Source organism: Dipodomys ordii, unplaced genomic scaffold, assembly GCF_000151885.1.
Source record: "Dipodomys ordii isolate 6190 unplaced genomic scaffold, Dord_2.0 Scaffold83, whole genome shotgun sequence".
NCBI classification, from domain to species: Eukaryota; Metazoa; Chordata; class Mammalia; order Rodentia; family Heteromyidae; genus Dipodomys; species Dipodomys ordii.
This window is the reverse complement of record NW_012267299.1, coordinates 8,081,444-8,097,710: the sequence shown is the minus strand read 5'-3', so window position 1 is coordinate 8,097,710 and position 16,267 is coordinate 8,081,444. Positions and strand designations below refer to the sequence as shown.

At 38.7% G+C, this 16,267-nt stretch overlaps 1 protein-coding gene across 3 annotated transcripts in view; it reads right to left on the bottom strand.

The window, feature by feature from the left end:
- Pde4d (phosphodiesterase 4D, cAMP-specific) overlaps positions 1 to 16,267 on the bottom strand; it is a 1,420,835-nt gene that overhangs the window by 190,820 nt on the left and 1,213,748 nt on the right. For all 3 annotated transcript variants that reach the window (XM_013025262.1, XM_013025263.1, XM_013025265.1), the window contains one exon: positions 2,139 to 2,175. In XM_013025262.1, coding sequence (XP_012880716.1) covers positions 2,139 to 2,175 — 37 coding nt within the window. The remainder of the gene's footprint in view (positions 1 to 2,138; positions 2,176 to 16,267) is intronic.

The window sequence follows — 16,267 nt, the reverse complement described above, 5'->3', positions numbered from 1 at the left end:
CTTTCTGCCTGTATTGGTTTTGAACCACAATCCTCAGATCTCAGCTTCCTGAGTAGCTACAATTACAGGTGGACAAACATATCTTTGAGGAGTTATTACTTAGGCCAACAGGACTTAGCAGAAGGCCACTGGTAAACCGAGGCTGTTAAACTGATAAACTGGGCCTTCTGTCTCCCCTACTTTTCCAAAGACATTCTAATGGTGTGGAGATTTAATATATGTATTGGTGGAGCTTTTTAGATCTTGTATTCCAGGAGAAGTCTACTTGTGGAAAGGAATCTGTGCTCTCTGAACCAACAAGCAGCTTCTGCAATGTAAGTTAGTAGCTTAGCTAGTTGTAATGAAACCTTCTAAATTCACCTAAGAAACATTTTGGGTATCAGCTGGGACTGCATATTGCACAGAGTTGTTATTTATTTAAAGCATCAATTTCAAGAGTCTCATCCCATGTCTTTTTTATTCCAATAGTTCGTTAGGGTTAGAGGAACATAGCTTACGACATGGAGTACGTATCTGGAATGTATAAAGCCCTTGGGGAATACTACACAATCAATCAGTTAATTAATCAATAAATATATAAAATACTAACATAGACTAAATGACATTTTACATACAAAAACCACATAAACATCCTAGTATAATGAGACTCAATTTGTTTTTTGGTGATTATAGGTACCTAACAGTTGTTCCATTATGTAATAAAACATTAGATTTCTTTAGAACATAAAAGCACTGATGGCAGGTATCAAGCTAAGGTTGGTATACTATCTGGAGATAAGTGTCACTTGAATATTATCCCTAGAATATAAAGTCCAATTCATAAAGCCTTTTTATTTTAGTCACATATTTGGATATTGTTTGGTAAACAATAATAATACTTAAGAGACTTTAGTTAAAAATAACAGTAGTCACCTGAATAAGCTCAAATTAGAATAACAGATTCTAAATGAGTGTGCTATACTGTTCACCTAGCTTACAGCTCTTAGATACTTTAAGTTCTCAATAGCAATCAATTCGAAAGTCCATTTTATAAAATTTTGCCTAGAGACAATATGATTAAATAGGCAAACCTTTTGGATACAAAAATATAAATACTAAAAAGATTTAATAGCCTTCAGAAAACTCTTAAGCAATATATATATAATATATATGATATGTATATGCACACACATTAACCACCTGAAAAAATAGAGTGATCATATTCAATTTTGTTTAAGTACTAAGGATAGAGCTCACAGCTTCCCATATATTAAGCAGTGCTCTGCCTGCAACTCATATTTTAACCCCTCTTACACATTAGGCAGCCTATAGATTGTTTAAACTTCTTACCCAAATAATAGCCCTAATAAAATTTCAGAAATATTTAAAAGGTAGAAGAACTAAATATAATTTCAATATCTCGATACTACTATTACTCTAAGATGATGGCATCTTAGAGCTAAAAAGCACGTTCATCTATACATAACTCCACCATAGCCCCCAGAATTTTAGATTTAATTGGCCAGAGGTGCAGTATGGACACTGGGATAAAGAATACACGTGACTCACTTGTAGTCGGGTTTAAGAAGCACTATTTTACACAAAGAATATTGGATCATTAACCTTTTCATGAATATACAACAACACTTTAGATCATTTTATCACCTTGTATCTATATCACAAGGTGAAGGTCGTTTTATTTTTGTATTCCTAAAAGGAATGAACTAAACTACATCACTTAGCTAAGTCTTTGCACAAATGACACATCTAAAAAGGAGTAAATAAGGTATCAGATTGAATTGGAATATTGAATTTCAAGCACTGATCATGTACCTACTCATGTTAATTGTAATTTAATCATGATACATGCTTCTAGTGCTTTACCAGTTAAGGAGATATGGGCTCACTGAAGTACTCTACCACTCAGGCAATTTGTTGTTTGAAGCAAAGATACTCTTTGGGTCTCTGGGTTTACAGAAAACATAAAGATAGGGACAAGGTTTCATTCTCTCACAATACCTTTCAATTACTTGAATGGAGCACAAAACTTTGCATTGACACTTGTATTTGGTTTCACATTAAAGTAAAAACCAGAATGAAAATCCTCAATCAAATATCCAAATCTGTGAGACGCCTGCCCACTCACCAAGTGTGCTTACCTGAGCAAACGGAGTCACAATCAAGTCATCTCCATGTCTGAAAAACAAACCAAGTCCAGTGTTAGAAGTTGCCAATAACTCTGATTGCCACTTTTCATCAACATTCACTGGTAAGTTCCACTTTCACCAATCCCCGTAAGAATGACAATAATTCTGTCCTTATTCTTCAGCCAGTGTTCTTTCCAGCTACTGGCTTAAAAATATGTCTTCTAGGATATTAATCAGTATCCGGCTCCCTGTTTAAAAAAGAGGAGATCTTCGATCATCAACCAATGGCACTGCTGCTGTTTACAGACACATCGGGATATGCACTAGGGCTCCAAGTTTACTCTTAACCTCTTACTATAGATACTAGTCTATCCTAGTCAAGGGTACTGTGGAGGAGACCAGGTGCTGTGGCTTCTGCTAGGGGACCCTGGGCCATCTAACCCTTGAAGGTGATTAGCATCAAGTGTTCTGCATCACCACATGTAAAACTTGGACCGGCCAAGAACTGTAGATGACATGGGACTGCATCATACACTAATAAAAACCCTGTGAAACTTGTCGACTGACTCATGTCCCAGTCACTGTAGTTACAGGGGAATGTTACTCCTTGTGTGCTGTTGCTATAGCAACCTCAGCTACACCAAGCCTGGGATATAGGAGCAAGGTGTCAGCGTGATGTGTCTTAAAGGGGACAGGAGAAGACAAGCAAAGTTGTACAACATTTGAAAAACTAGGCCCAGAATTCCTTTGCAGTATTTCCTAGTATAAATGATTTAAGAAAGCATTTCCTTTTTTTTTATTTTAAAGAAAGCATTTCTGGAAACTTTATGGGCTATCACTTGATCTAACTAACCAAAGACCTTCATTTATTTGTTTATTTGTATTTATGTATTTTGTCATTCATTCATTCATTTCTGATTCAGTCAGATACATAGCCCATGCTGGTCTTGAATTCACAATCCTCTCACCTCAGCCTATTAAATGCTGAGACTGTAAATATACACCATATATTTAATTTTAGACAAAGTTCCTTTTTTTTTTCTAGTCATGGACCTGAAATCAGGGTAAGGACACTGTCCTTGAGCTTTTCTGTTCAAGGCTGGCATTCTACCACTTTGAGCCACATCTCCACTTGCAGTTTTCTGGTGGTTAATTGAAGATAAGAGTTTCATGGGCTTTTCTGTCCTGGATGGCTTGGAACTGTAATCCTCAGATCTCAGCCACCCAAGTAGCTAAGATGACAGGTGTATATAAGCCACCAGCTCCTAGCTAGACATAGTGCTAATCAAGCACTGTTTTCTGAATTTAATTCTCACTGAGGACAGTGTGGACTGTCCACTGACTTGTGGCCCTAAACCCCACCCAGAAACATGCCTCAGTGCCATTCATTCACCATTCATTGTTAATGATGAGATCATTTGTTATGATACCATCAAATCACACAGGTATCTGAAAAGTCAAAATGTGGAAAATAAGAGCAGAGAAAATCAAAGACATGCTATTTTGTGCTTCCTTATCTCCAGAACTACGTTTTTCAAGGGACACCTGTTATCTGCAGCAATTATTCACAGAGTCATCCTACACTCTTCAGGAAGTTGGACATCAAGTTTTATGATCAGTTTATAGAGGAAGCAACGGAAGTTCACACAGGTCAGAATGTCTAGAAGCTAATAAATGGTAGAGCCAGGATGCCAGTCTGGGAAGGTCTTCTGAGGCCAAAACCAGGAAGATTGTTTCCTAGAAAATGACCCACAGAAAGAGCAGGTGTGGAGCACCAACATGTCAAGAACACCAGTGTGCCAGAGCACACGGGAGGGAGAGACAAGCCACAGGAGGCAGAGGAGCCACAGGGTGAGAAACTACATAATGGACTTAAGGAGCTGGATGAGCAGCTGAGAGATTCTAGAGAAAAAGAGATTTACTCAAGGCTGGAAATGCAAGAATGGGGGCTAGTGCTACGCCAGGCAGCAGATCAGGAAGTGCTCGTCCAATTGATGAAAGAACTTGGAGTTTATTCTCTGATGAAATCTTGGGCTGGAAATCTAGCCCTGCCATGTACTAGTTGGGTAAACTTGTACATACTTAGTCCCTTCCCCTTAGTCTCCTCACGTAGAAAGTGGAAGTAATAAGACATACATAGAATCTTATTTAGGGATTAAGTAATGTGAAATGTACTTACCATTTAATAGATATTAGCTAATGGATACTAATGAAAGTATTTCTATAGTTCAATAACTTTTTCTTTCTCATGCTGTTGGGAAGTTATACAAAGATTGAGAACTTTGTTGTCATTGTTGCTGTTGCTGTACCACTACTAGAGTTTGTACTTAGGGCCTCGTGTTCTCCTGTAGCTTTTTACTCATGGCCAGTGCTCTATCACTTAAGCCACACCTTCAGGTGTAGCTTTTGGCTGGTAAACTGGAGATAGAGTTTCTTGGATCTGTCTGTGCAGACTAGCTTTGAACCTCAATCCTCTGATCTCAGCCTCCTGAGTAGGTAGGATTAGTCATAAGCCACCAACACTCAACTAAGACTAAGAAAATTGATAGTTAAAAATAACCCTTAAAAAAATAACCCTTGCAAGTGGTGCTGTGGCTCAAGTGGTAGAGTGCTCATCTTGAGCTGAAGAGTGCAGGGACAGCGCCCAATCCCAGAGTTCAAGCCCCACGACCGACAAGACAAAACAAAACAAAACAAAAATAACCCTTGACAGGTTGGTCTATAATGGATTAAGGGGCTTAAAGGGACAAAATTGGAAGTCAGGAGAACAGTGTATTGTTGAGGGTAGGTACAATGGGGACCTGAAATAAATTAGAGACAACCTAGAGAGAAAGGGCTTTGAAAGACTCCAAAGCTTCTGGAAATTTCCAAACATATACAGGAATAAGAACAATATTATCATGGTAGATACTTTTCTTCACTTCCTCCCTCCCTCCCTTCCTTCCCCAGCCCCCCACCTCTTTCTTATTTTGTCTGAGACAGGGATGTGGACTCGGTACTTGATGCTTTTGTTCTGGAACTCTACCAAGTGCTTCATGCCTCCAAAGCCAGGTAGGTACATTCTGTACGCATCATCACCACCTGTCACAACCACTCTGCAAGAAAAGTGGGATTTTTTTGGTGGTGGTTGTGGGGCTTAAACTCTGGGCCTGGTCGCTGTCCCTCAGCTTTTCAGCTCAAGGTGAGCGCTCTACCACTTGAGCCACAGCACCACTTCCAGTTTTCTAGTACTTTATTGAAGATAAGAGTCTCACAGACTTTTCTGCCTGGGCTGACTTTGAACCGTGAGCCTCAGATCTGTCTCCTAGTAGCTAGGATTACAGGCATGAGCCACTGGTGCCTTACTTATTCCCATTTTTTAGATAAGTTAATCAAGGCTCAAATTGGTTAAGAGATTTAACATAAATTCACCAAGTACCGTGTATTTATCTCCCTTAAAAATTCAATGACTAGACTCCTACAGAATAGTTTAAATGCAGATTTAAAACTAAGGCTTTAGTTTAAAGCCAGCTATGGCAGGGAAATTTTTGAGACTTATCTCCAATTAGCCACCAAAAAGCTGGAAGTAGAACTATAACTCAAGTCATAGAGCACCAGCCTTTGGCAAAAAAAAAAAAAACCTAAGTGGCAATGAAGGCTCTGAGTTCAAGTCTCAGTAAAGGCACAAGAAAAGAAATAAAAAGACACTAGAAAAATATTAGAAAAATAGGAAAAAATGCCAACACAAGAATTGGATAAAAGTTAGGAGGTCAAAACTAAATTACAAGTTTCAGAATGATACCCATGGCTGGGAATGTGGCTTAGTGGTAGAGTACAAGCCCAACATGCATGAAGCCCTGGGTTTGATAACTCAATACCATATAAACAGAAAAAAGCTGGAAGTGGTACTGTGGCTCAAGTGGTAGAGTTCTAGCCTTGAGCAGAAGAAGCCTAAAGACAGTGCCCAGGCTCTGAATTCAAGCCCCAGAACTGGCACACACCCAAAAAATAATACCCAGGGTTGGTTAGCAACATTTCATTGTCTGGCACGTCATTCCTATCTTTGCTGACTGTAGGCAAATTTTAAGGGCACAATTTCTTTTATCAACTTTTTCTCAAATGATTGCCTGACTCTCAAAGTAACTGAGAAATACTTACTGATGCTCTGGGCTTCAGAAAGTATGAATATAAAATCCAGGGCTAAACACTTAAACATTTGGCAACATTTTTGTCCATAGACAAACTATCTGTTTGAAGTTAAACATTCCTACAAATGCTGAACAAATCAATGAATCGTGCAGTATGTTGTATTCTTATTTGATTAGTAGAAAACCAAACATCAGAAGACTGTTCCAATAGACTTATATATTAATGTTTAAGATAGTTTAATGGTTCCAATGATTAAAAAACTGTTATTTTTAAACTGTTATTTTTTATCATTGTTCCATGATAAGGGGTAGACCCCAGAAGGAACAAAGACATACATGTCTTTTTGATTTGACAAACAAGTATGCTATCAATGCCCTTCAACAGACATGCCATAAATGCCACACACTAACACACTAAGGATTAATCAGGAGTGCTGTTGAAACAAATGACAGCCAGTGGCTGTGAGTTGTGGGCTGAGTCTGATTCCACAGAAGGGAGGAAGGGAAGGGAAATGGAAAAGGCAGTGCGCAGGCCTGTGGCTTTACAAGTGCCTTCACTCTATGTTCTAGGAACAGGCTCTTCTTTCACAGTTTAAATTACTTGACAGGCCTCTTCTTAGCGTCACTGGCCTTGTACTCTTGGTTTTGCTCCAGAATGGATTTCTGGGCAGAAGAAGATCGCTGGGTAGCAAGGGTACTCATTTTAAAGGTCTGCATGTGGAACATTCTGTACATTAAAAAGGAAGAACTTGATCAAATGGAGAGGAGAGCAACACATGTTACATAAGCCTACTATGTGCCTGGCATCGAGTCTTCATTCAAGCCTCTTGCATTAAAAGATGCCCATATTTCCACTCCAAGATAAAGAACCAGGCTATGAGATCCAAAGTAACTCCTTAGTGGCCACACCTTTCTAAATAGCAGAGGTCCGTGCTTTCCAAAGGCCATCTGAAGTCTGGGGTTTGCCTAGTAGACCGCTCAGAGGTCCTTGTCAAAATGGCAGTAAATATACACCATGGAGCCAGGTGTTTTAAAAGTTAAGGGTTTCTTTGAAGAACGCTCTTTATGGGTGCCAGTGGCTCACTCCTGTAATCCTAGCTACTTAAGAGGCTGAGATCTGAGGATCACAGTTCAAAGCCAGCCTGGGCAGGAAAGTTGGTGAGACTCAGCTCCAATAAACCACCAGAAAACCAGAAGTGGCACTGTGGCTCAAGTGGTAGAGCACTAGCCTTGAGCTGAAGAACTGAAGGACAGTGCCCAGGCCCAGAGTCAAGCCCCATGACTGACAAAAATAAAATAAAAAATAAAAAAATAAATAGCCAGGCAGCAGTGTCTCATGTCTATAATCCTCATTACTCAGGAGGCTCAGATCTGCTAAGGATCACAGTTCAAAAGCAGCTTGGGCAGAAAAATTTCATGAGACTCTTATCTCCAATTAATCACAAAAAGCCATATGTGGAGCTGTGGCTCAAGTGGTAGAGCACTAGCCTTGAACACAAAAGCTCAAGTTTAATCCCCCGGACCAGCACCAAAAATAACAACAATAACAACAGCCTCATATTCCCTGAGAATGATAAGAGGAATTAAAAGGTTTTGGTCTTGGGGTCATTAATGACATTTACTAGGAGACATCTTACTATATGTTTGTTTATTTATATTATCTTCAAGAAGTAGTATAAAGGGATTGAAGTTTTACAAAATGCTATTTATAAAGACAATATAAAGAAAATACATCTTGACCAATGTTACCTCTTTCAACATTCTCACCCATCCCTCCCCTACCTACTCCTTCTCCACTTTCTTAATTTTATAAAACATACATTAGATTCTTGACTATATTGTGCATGTCTTCTCTTCATTTGTCTATCCATTTTCCCTTGACAGCCTACCCCATCCCTTTTGAGTACCCACTTTCTTGTGTTTTATTTTGCTGAACTTTGACTTTTTCTTTCTCAAGGATTACACTATTTGATTTATATATACTTGCACACCACCCAATGCATTCACTTATAAGTTTATAACCTAAATCTAACTTCTGTATGTAATGGAAAACATGCATTCCCTGTTTCTCTGGTCCTGACTCATTTCATTTAACAATTTTTTCAAGATCCTTCTAACTGAGAACTTATATATGTTTAGTCACAGCTGTCCAGTATTCAGTGTCGCATTTTTTTTGTGATGCAGAAAAACTCCTGACGTCTCAAGACAGTAAATAGAAAGCTGACACAGAGCTGAGTGATATTACATTTGGTAGATCCAATTAATTTGGGATGTTTCTTAATCAAACCTGACTGCAATTATACCACACAGTGTCAGAAGTCTGATATCTAAGTCCAATGTTTGTGTTCTTGACTTGGTTTTTCTGACCAGACCCTGGGATCTAATCAAGGGTTCTTTCTTTCTCTTTATTTCTTTCTCTTTATTTGTAATAGAATATCATTAAGTGTTTCATGTTGAAGGGAATTAGAGAGCATGATTTAGTAATATTCCCTTGTAAATCTTATCTCAAGAAACAGATTTCATTATTAATTTACTAAGTAGCTGAGACTGACAAGCATAATAAATATTTAAAGTGATTGATGTGTCAGTGAAAACAGATATTTATACAAGAATTTCAAAATCAGCTGCCTGCCTATTTCCTATTTTGTCTAGAAATTTAAAAGAATAATGCATAAAGACAGGAAATGCACTGCAAGCATTTTTGTCTTGATTTCATAGATCTATGGTATCTTCAAGTGACATCCTAACATGGATTAGGTGCTGTTGATAGTTCCTGAATGGCATTCATTCTAAAATACCAGCCAGTTAATACACGCTTGTATTTAAAATGTAGTGGAAGACATGTGTTAGTTACCACCTACTGAACTCAACTTTCCTTGGCACAAGTCAATAATCCTAGTTATTTAGGAGGCTGAGGCAGTTTGAAATCAACATGAGCAGACAAATTCTTAAGATACTCCAGTCTCCAATTAACCACCAAAAAGTTGGATGTAGAGGTGCGGCTCAAGTAGTACAGTGCCAGCCATAAGTAAAAACATTGAGTGAAAGCTTGGCACCCTGAGTTTAAGTCCAATATCAGTATAAAAATGCAATCTGCCAAGCCACAGTGGCGCAGGCTTGTAATTTCTAGCTACTTACGAACATGCGATCTGAGGATCATGGTTCAAAGGCAACTGGGACAGAAAAGGCTGTGAGGCACTTACCTCCAATTAACCAAGAACATGGAAGTGGATGAAGGTGTGGCTCAACTGGTACAGTGCCAGCCTTGATTGAAAAAGCTAAGTGACAGTGCCCTGGCTTTGAGTTCAAGCCCTAGTACCAGCTCAAACAAACAAGCAAAAAGAAGGAAGGAAGGAAGGAAGGAAGGAAGGAAGGAAGGAAGGAAGGAAAGGAGGAAGGGAGAGAGGGAGGGAGTGAGGTGGGGAGGGGGGGAGGGAGGGAGGGAGAAAAAAAGAAAGAGAGAGGAAGAGAAAGAGAAAAGGAAAGGAAAGGAAATGAATAAGGAAAAAGAGAAATCAACTTCCCTACCTGCCACCATTTCCCTTCCCCTTCCCATCCACTAGCCACTATCAGGATGCATGCTTTAGAAACTTTCTGGGTGTTTTGTTTGTTTGTTTTTGGCTTTTTTGTTGTTGTTGTTGTTTCAGTCTAGGGGCTTGAACTCTGGGCCTGGGCACTATCCCTCAGTTCTTCAGATCAAGGCAAGTGCTCTACCACTTGAGCCACGCACCACTTCCGGTTTTCTGGTGGTTAATCAGAAGTAAGAGTCTCATGGACTTTCCTGTCCTGGCTGGCTTTGAACCGCAAACTTCAGATTTCAGCCTCCTGAGTAACTAGGATTACAGGCATGAGCCACAGGCACCCAACTAAATTTCTGTTTTGTAACATATTGGAGTGGACTTCTGACTTAATTCTTCTTTAATAAATAGATGAAAGAGGGTAGAGGTAAGGAAGAGTGAGAGTTACCAGGCAGAATACACACAACTGGTTGAACCTGACATTGATATTCCCAGGGGCAGGAAGAGCTAGTAATTTTCAGTTCTTTCAAATCCTTCAGTTAGGGCCTGTCGCACAGGAGCACTGTCCAGATTACTGGGCTTGCTTTTTATCTTTAAGATACTATTTTACTTAAAATTTTCTCTCAGAAATTCTGTTCATTGGTATGCATTGCAAATTAGGCCAACTCTTTGTTGATCAAAATTATCATAGTTTGCTCTCAAGCAGTAATCTGTGTCTCACAGAAATGTTGGCTAATTTCATTATTATTAAATCACTCATTTTTTACTTTACATATTGAACTACTCATATTCCCTATATTTAAGAAATTAGTGCTAATCTTCAGAAAATGTTAAGTGTGAGAACATAGTATAACTATGTAGTCAATATTTACAAGTGTAAAGGATTCATCTGCACATTATCTGTTTCTCTACTTATAGGAATTTGGAAAGGCTCAGATGACTATTTTTCTCCACTGATCTTTTTTAACAACTAAACTTAGTGAGGGCGACAGTAACTGTGAAGGAAATTGCATGTTAAATATTAGGAAGAACTCCCCTGAAGATAGAATAACATCACAGTAAGCTTATCAGAGAAATCATGAATTACTAAGTTGTTTGGCACTCAGCATGCATTTTTTTTCTCTGATTTAAGAAATTTTCAAGGAATATTTCTCCATAGCCCCTGAGACCTCAAGTCATGTCTTACGTTGGCAATTATAATGTTGGGATATTAGTATACATATACACATACCTCAAACAATTTTCTTTGTGTCAATACTAAGGTTTGAACTCAGTCCCTTACATTCTTGCTTATCTGGCACTTTACTACTTGAATCATACCTCCACTTCCAACTTTTTGATGGTTAATAAAAGACTTAGGTCTGGGGGGGGGAGGGGGGAAGGAGAAGGATTGGGATTAGGGGGGAGAGGGGAGGCTGGGAAGGGATGTGAAGGGTAAACAAAGGAGGAGGCTGCAATGCTTGGTAAGAAATGTACGCATTATCCTGCCCATGTAATTGTAACCCCTCTGTACAGTATGTTCACAAATAAAATTAAATTAAATTAAAAAAAAAAGACTTAGGGCTCATGGAATCTCTACCCCAACTGGCCTCAAATCTCACTTGATCTTCAGATCTCAGCCTCCTGAGTAGTTAGGATTACAACTAGCCATACAACAATCGAGGGTCTCATATCTAAAATATACTTAAAACTCAAAAAATTAAATTCCCCAATAACAAATCCTCAAAGAAACAATTGCCAGGTTAGTAAGTGGGCTAAAGACTTAAAGAGAAACTTCTCTAAGAAATAAGAATGGCCAATAGACACAGGAAGAAATGCTCCGCTGCCTCTTTAGCCATAAAAGAAATGCAAATCAAACAACATTGAGATTCCATCACAATCCAGTTAGAATGACTATATGAAGAAATCTAATATCAACAGACGCTGCAGGGGATGCAAATGGGAACCCTACTGCATTGTTGGTGGGAGTGTAAACTTGTTCAACCATGGAAAGCAGTATGGAGGTTCCTCAAAAGACTCCACATAGAGCTCCCCTAAGACCCAGTAATTCCACTTTTGGGCATTTACCCAAATGATCACAAACAAGACCACACTAAAGCTACCAGCACAACAATGTTTATTGCAGCATTATTTACCATAGCTAAGATACTGAACCAACCCAGATGCCCCTCAGTAGATGAATGGATCAAGAAAATGTGATATATGTATATATACATACACACAGAGACACACACACACACACACTATATATATATATATATATATATATAAAACACACACACTATATATATATGTATATATATATATATAAACACACACACACACCACACACACACACACACACACACACAATAGTGTGTGTGTGTGTGTGTGTGTGTGGTGTGTGTGTGTGTGTGTGTGAATTCTATGCCTCCATCAGAAAGAATGACACCACCCCATTTGTTAGAAAATGGAAAAGACTTGGAAAAAATTGTATTAAGTGAAATAAGCCAGGGCAAAGAAACATAGGTCCCATGGTTTCTATTATTTACAGTAGCTAGTATATGTCTAGGACAAGCAGAAAAGGTCAAAAGCTATGTACATATGACCATATAAGATGCTGCTAAGCGAAATGAACCCCAAGATAGGGACACAAGAGGTTTTATCTTTGTTGCTGTTGTTTTTTAATGTATTTATAATGTACCATGTAATTTTTTTTGTTTCTTTTGTATGTTTTTCCCCCACAGTACAACACCTGTTTTCACTGTATTTGATTCCTGTGCCCTGCATCTTGTATATACATTTTTCTAATTTTGGGAAGGGAAGGGAAATAACAAAATGCTGAAATAAGGATACAAGTTGACCCATTGTAACAATGAGATGTACAAGATGCTATATTAAAAACGAACTTTACAATTTCAGGGGAAGGGGAGTGAGGGATGGTAGGGGAAAAACAAAGGAGGAGGTAACAATGCTCGATAGGAAATGTACTAATTACCTTACTCACGTAACTGTAACCTTCTGTACAGTAGCTTTACAATAAAAAATATATACTAAAGAAAAAAAAAGGATTACAGGTATGAGCCAGCACCTGGTTAAACCATTTGTTATTTTAAAGGTTACAGTACAATCCAGTGACACTCACATGTGTTGACACTAGCTCCCTGTCATAATGCATTAAAACTGTATTTATAGCCTGTGGCATTAAAAACGTGGCTATTCAAAATGTCAAAACATTAAGACTTCTTTATTGTAATTACTTTTAAGATATATTAAAATACAAGATATAACTAGTTAGTATTTTAAATTCCTTAGTTCAGTGACAGAAAAAAATAAAACAAGCTTAATTTATACCTTACCATTCATGGAACTCTTACTTTTTGAATAATAAAATGTTATCAGTGACTGAATAAAAAACAAAGAAACAAAAATCTCAACAACATTCTTCAATGATACAGAGAAAGCAATCCAAAAATTCATAAGGAATAACAAGAGACTCCAAATAGCAAAAATAATCCCTAGCAGGAAGAACAGTGTTAGAGGAATATCAATACCAAACTTCAAACTCTATTACAAAGCCATAGTAATAAAAACAGCTTGGTATCAACACAAGAATAGGCCTGAGGACCAATGGAATAGATTAGAAGACCCAGAAATGAACCCATAGACCTATAGCCACCTATAAGGGAGTCAAAAATACAGGATAGAAAAAAGACAGCCACTCCAACAAATGGTGCTGGCGCTGACTAAACTCAGGGCCTGGGCACTGTCCTTAAGCCGTTATACTCAAGGCTCATGCTTTTGAGCCACAGCTCTATTTCTAGCTTTATATTGGTTAATTGGAAATAAGAGTGTCAATAGTCTTTGCTACCTAGGATAGCTTTGAACTGGAATCTTCAGATCTCAGCCTCCTGAGTAGCTAAGATTACAGGTGTGAGCTACCAGCACCCGCCAAATGACATCACTCATAGCAGACTTTGGAAATAAAAACTCTTTTAAAAATATAAAATGTCATTAGGCCTTATAAAAATTGCATACGAATAATTAATCTCTACTAACTTGAGAAGAGGTTGTGACAGAAACAATTTATGTACAAATATTCAAAAGTCTATTCACTACAACTTGAGAAAATAATAGCTACAATTAATAAAATGGAGGCCATCCTGAGCAGGAATGTTTACTAGATTTCATCTCCAAACAATCAACAAAAAAGCCAGGCTGGAGATGTGGCTCATGTGGTACAGTGCCAGTCAAGAAAGGAAGCAGAGCATGTGCACAGGCACTGAATTCAAACACTTGCTCAAGAGAGAATAGAATCTTGTCCTCAGTAGTGTTTCAAGGATAGTCTTCTGAACTCATTAACTTAATTTCATCTGTGAGTACACCTCCATCACCTTTTTCTTTTCTTTTTTTTTTTTTTTGTCTGTCATGGGGCTTGAACTCTGGGCCTGGGTACTGTCCCTGAGCTCTTCAGCTCAAGGCAAGTGCTCTACTACTTGAGCCACAGCACCATTTCCTGTTTTCTGGTGGTTAATTGGAGATAAGAGTCTCATGGACAGCAGGGCGCTGGTGGCTCATGCCTGTAATACTAGCTACTCAGGAGGCTGAGATCTGAAGATCGTGGTTCAAAGCCAGCCTGGGCAGGAGAGACCATGAGACTCCTATCTCCAATAAACCATCATAAAACCGGAAGTGGCGCTGTGGCTCAAGTGGTAGAGTGCTCGCCTTGAGCTGAAGAGCTGAGGGACAGCACCCAGGCCCAGAGTTCAAGCCCCACGACCGACAAAAAAAAAAAAAAAAGAGTCTCACGGACTTTCCTGTCCTGGCTGGTTTTGAACTAGGATCCTCAGATCTCAGCCTCCTGAGTAGCTAGGATTACAGGTATGCACCATGCCAGGCTTACACCTCCATCCTTAATTCTCTTTTTGTCTGGAATTTTTAGTCTCTCTCTTCTGGCACTTTTGCTCAGCTCCAGTGTCCTAAATTATATTTTCCCCTTAAACTAAATTCTTCCTCAGGCTGCCATAATTCTCTTTTCTCCTTAACTCTTGAGATTCTAAAAATATACACACAATAGCTCATATCTCCATTCCCAATTCAATACTCCACCTACTGGGTTTCTAATCCCATTTCCTGACTCAGATGCTTCTTCATTCAATTGCCATCCAAAGACCTAGTAATTATGGAAGGTAATTGGTTCTTCTCATTTCTTCTGGTTCTCTACTCTGTGCTTAATGAGTTGTCTTATTTCTCCAATCCTCAACTCAGAAGAGCTGAATTTATTTCTTATGATCTACTATTACATTATCCACTCTTAATCCTTTATTACTTCTGTCTACAACTATTGATTTATTCACTCGGGGTCAAAATGCTAGCATTCTCTTTGATTCTCCTTTCCCATCGGCTGTCCCAACATGCACACTCATACATGTGCACACACACACACACACACACACACACACACACACACACACACTGGCTCACATGTAAGGCTTGTATCTGGACCATCTTTATGCCACCGCCACTTCCCCAATCTAGATCATCATCCTATTTAATCTGCTTTGTTTCTGTGAATTTTGACTTGAACTGCTTCCCTGTAGTCTCTTCATTGCACAATCATTTCACAATAGAGTAACTGTAGTCACAATGCAATGAAAACAAGAATATGACCAGGCCAAAACCCAGCTCCAAACCTCAGTGGCTCTTGACTCCCATAGATGCAGTTTAAATCTTCTTTCCCTCTTACCATATTTTGCTCTGCCCACCTAGCAGAATGTCATTTTTTATAATTTTTCTATGCTTCACATTTTTTACATTATTTTACCTTTGTCTTGTAATTTCTTCTCCCTTTGGAAGAGAATCCTTTTCATCTTAAGGTTGCTCCTGTAGTACTTTGTAAATACTTAGAGGATATTTTCTCATACTTCATTAGAGTGACCTAAAATGCTAGACCTCCACAATATTACAGATTAGGAGAAAGAACAGATTTCTTGAAAGTGCTTTTATTTTTTTTAAGTGCTTTTATTTTATTTTATTTTTGTCGGTCGTGGGGCTTGAACTTTGGACCTGGGTGCTGTCCCTGTGCGAGCATTCTACCTCTTGAGCCACAGTGCCACTTCCAGTTTTCTAGTGGTTTATTGGAGATCAGAGTCTCACGGACTTTTCTGCCCAGGCTGGCTTTGAACCATTATCCTCAGATCTCAGCCTCCTGAGTAGCTAGGATTACAGGCGTGAGCCACCAGCACCCAGCAATAAGTGTTTTTATTGTAAGTGAGTAATTGTCTTGAATTTCAAACCTGTAAAATTTGGGATAAGAATAACTTAAGCCAAGTACAGGTGGCTCATACCTGTAATCCTGGGTATTCAGGAGACTGAGATCTGAGGACTGAACCTCAAGATTGAGGTTCAAAACCAGCCTGAGCAGTAAAAGTCTATGTCCAATTAGCCAGTAGAGGGATGGCACCAGTCTTCAGTGAAAAATGCTTAAAGTTTGAGGCCCTGATCAAGTCCCAGTAAT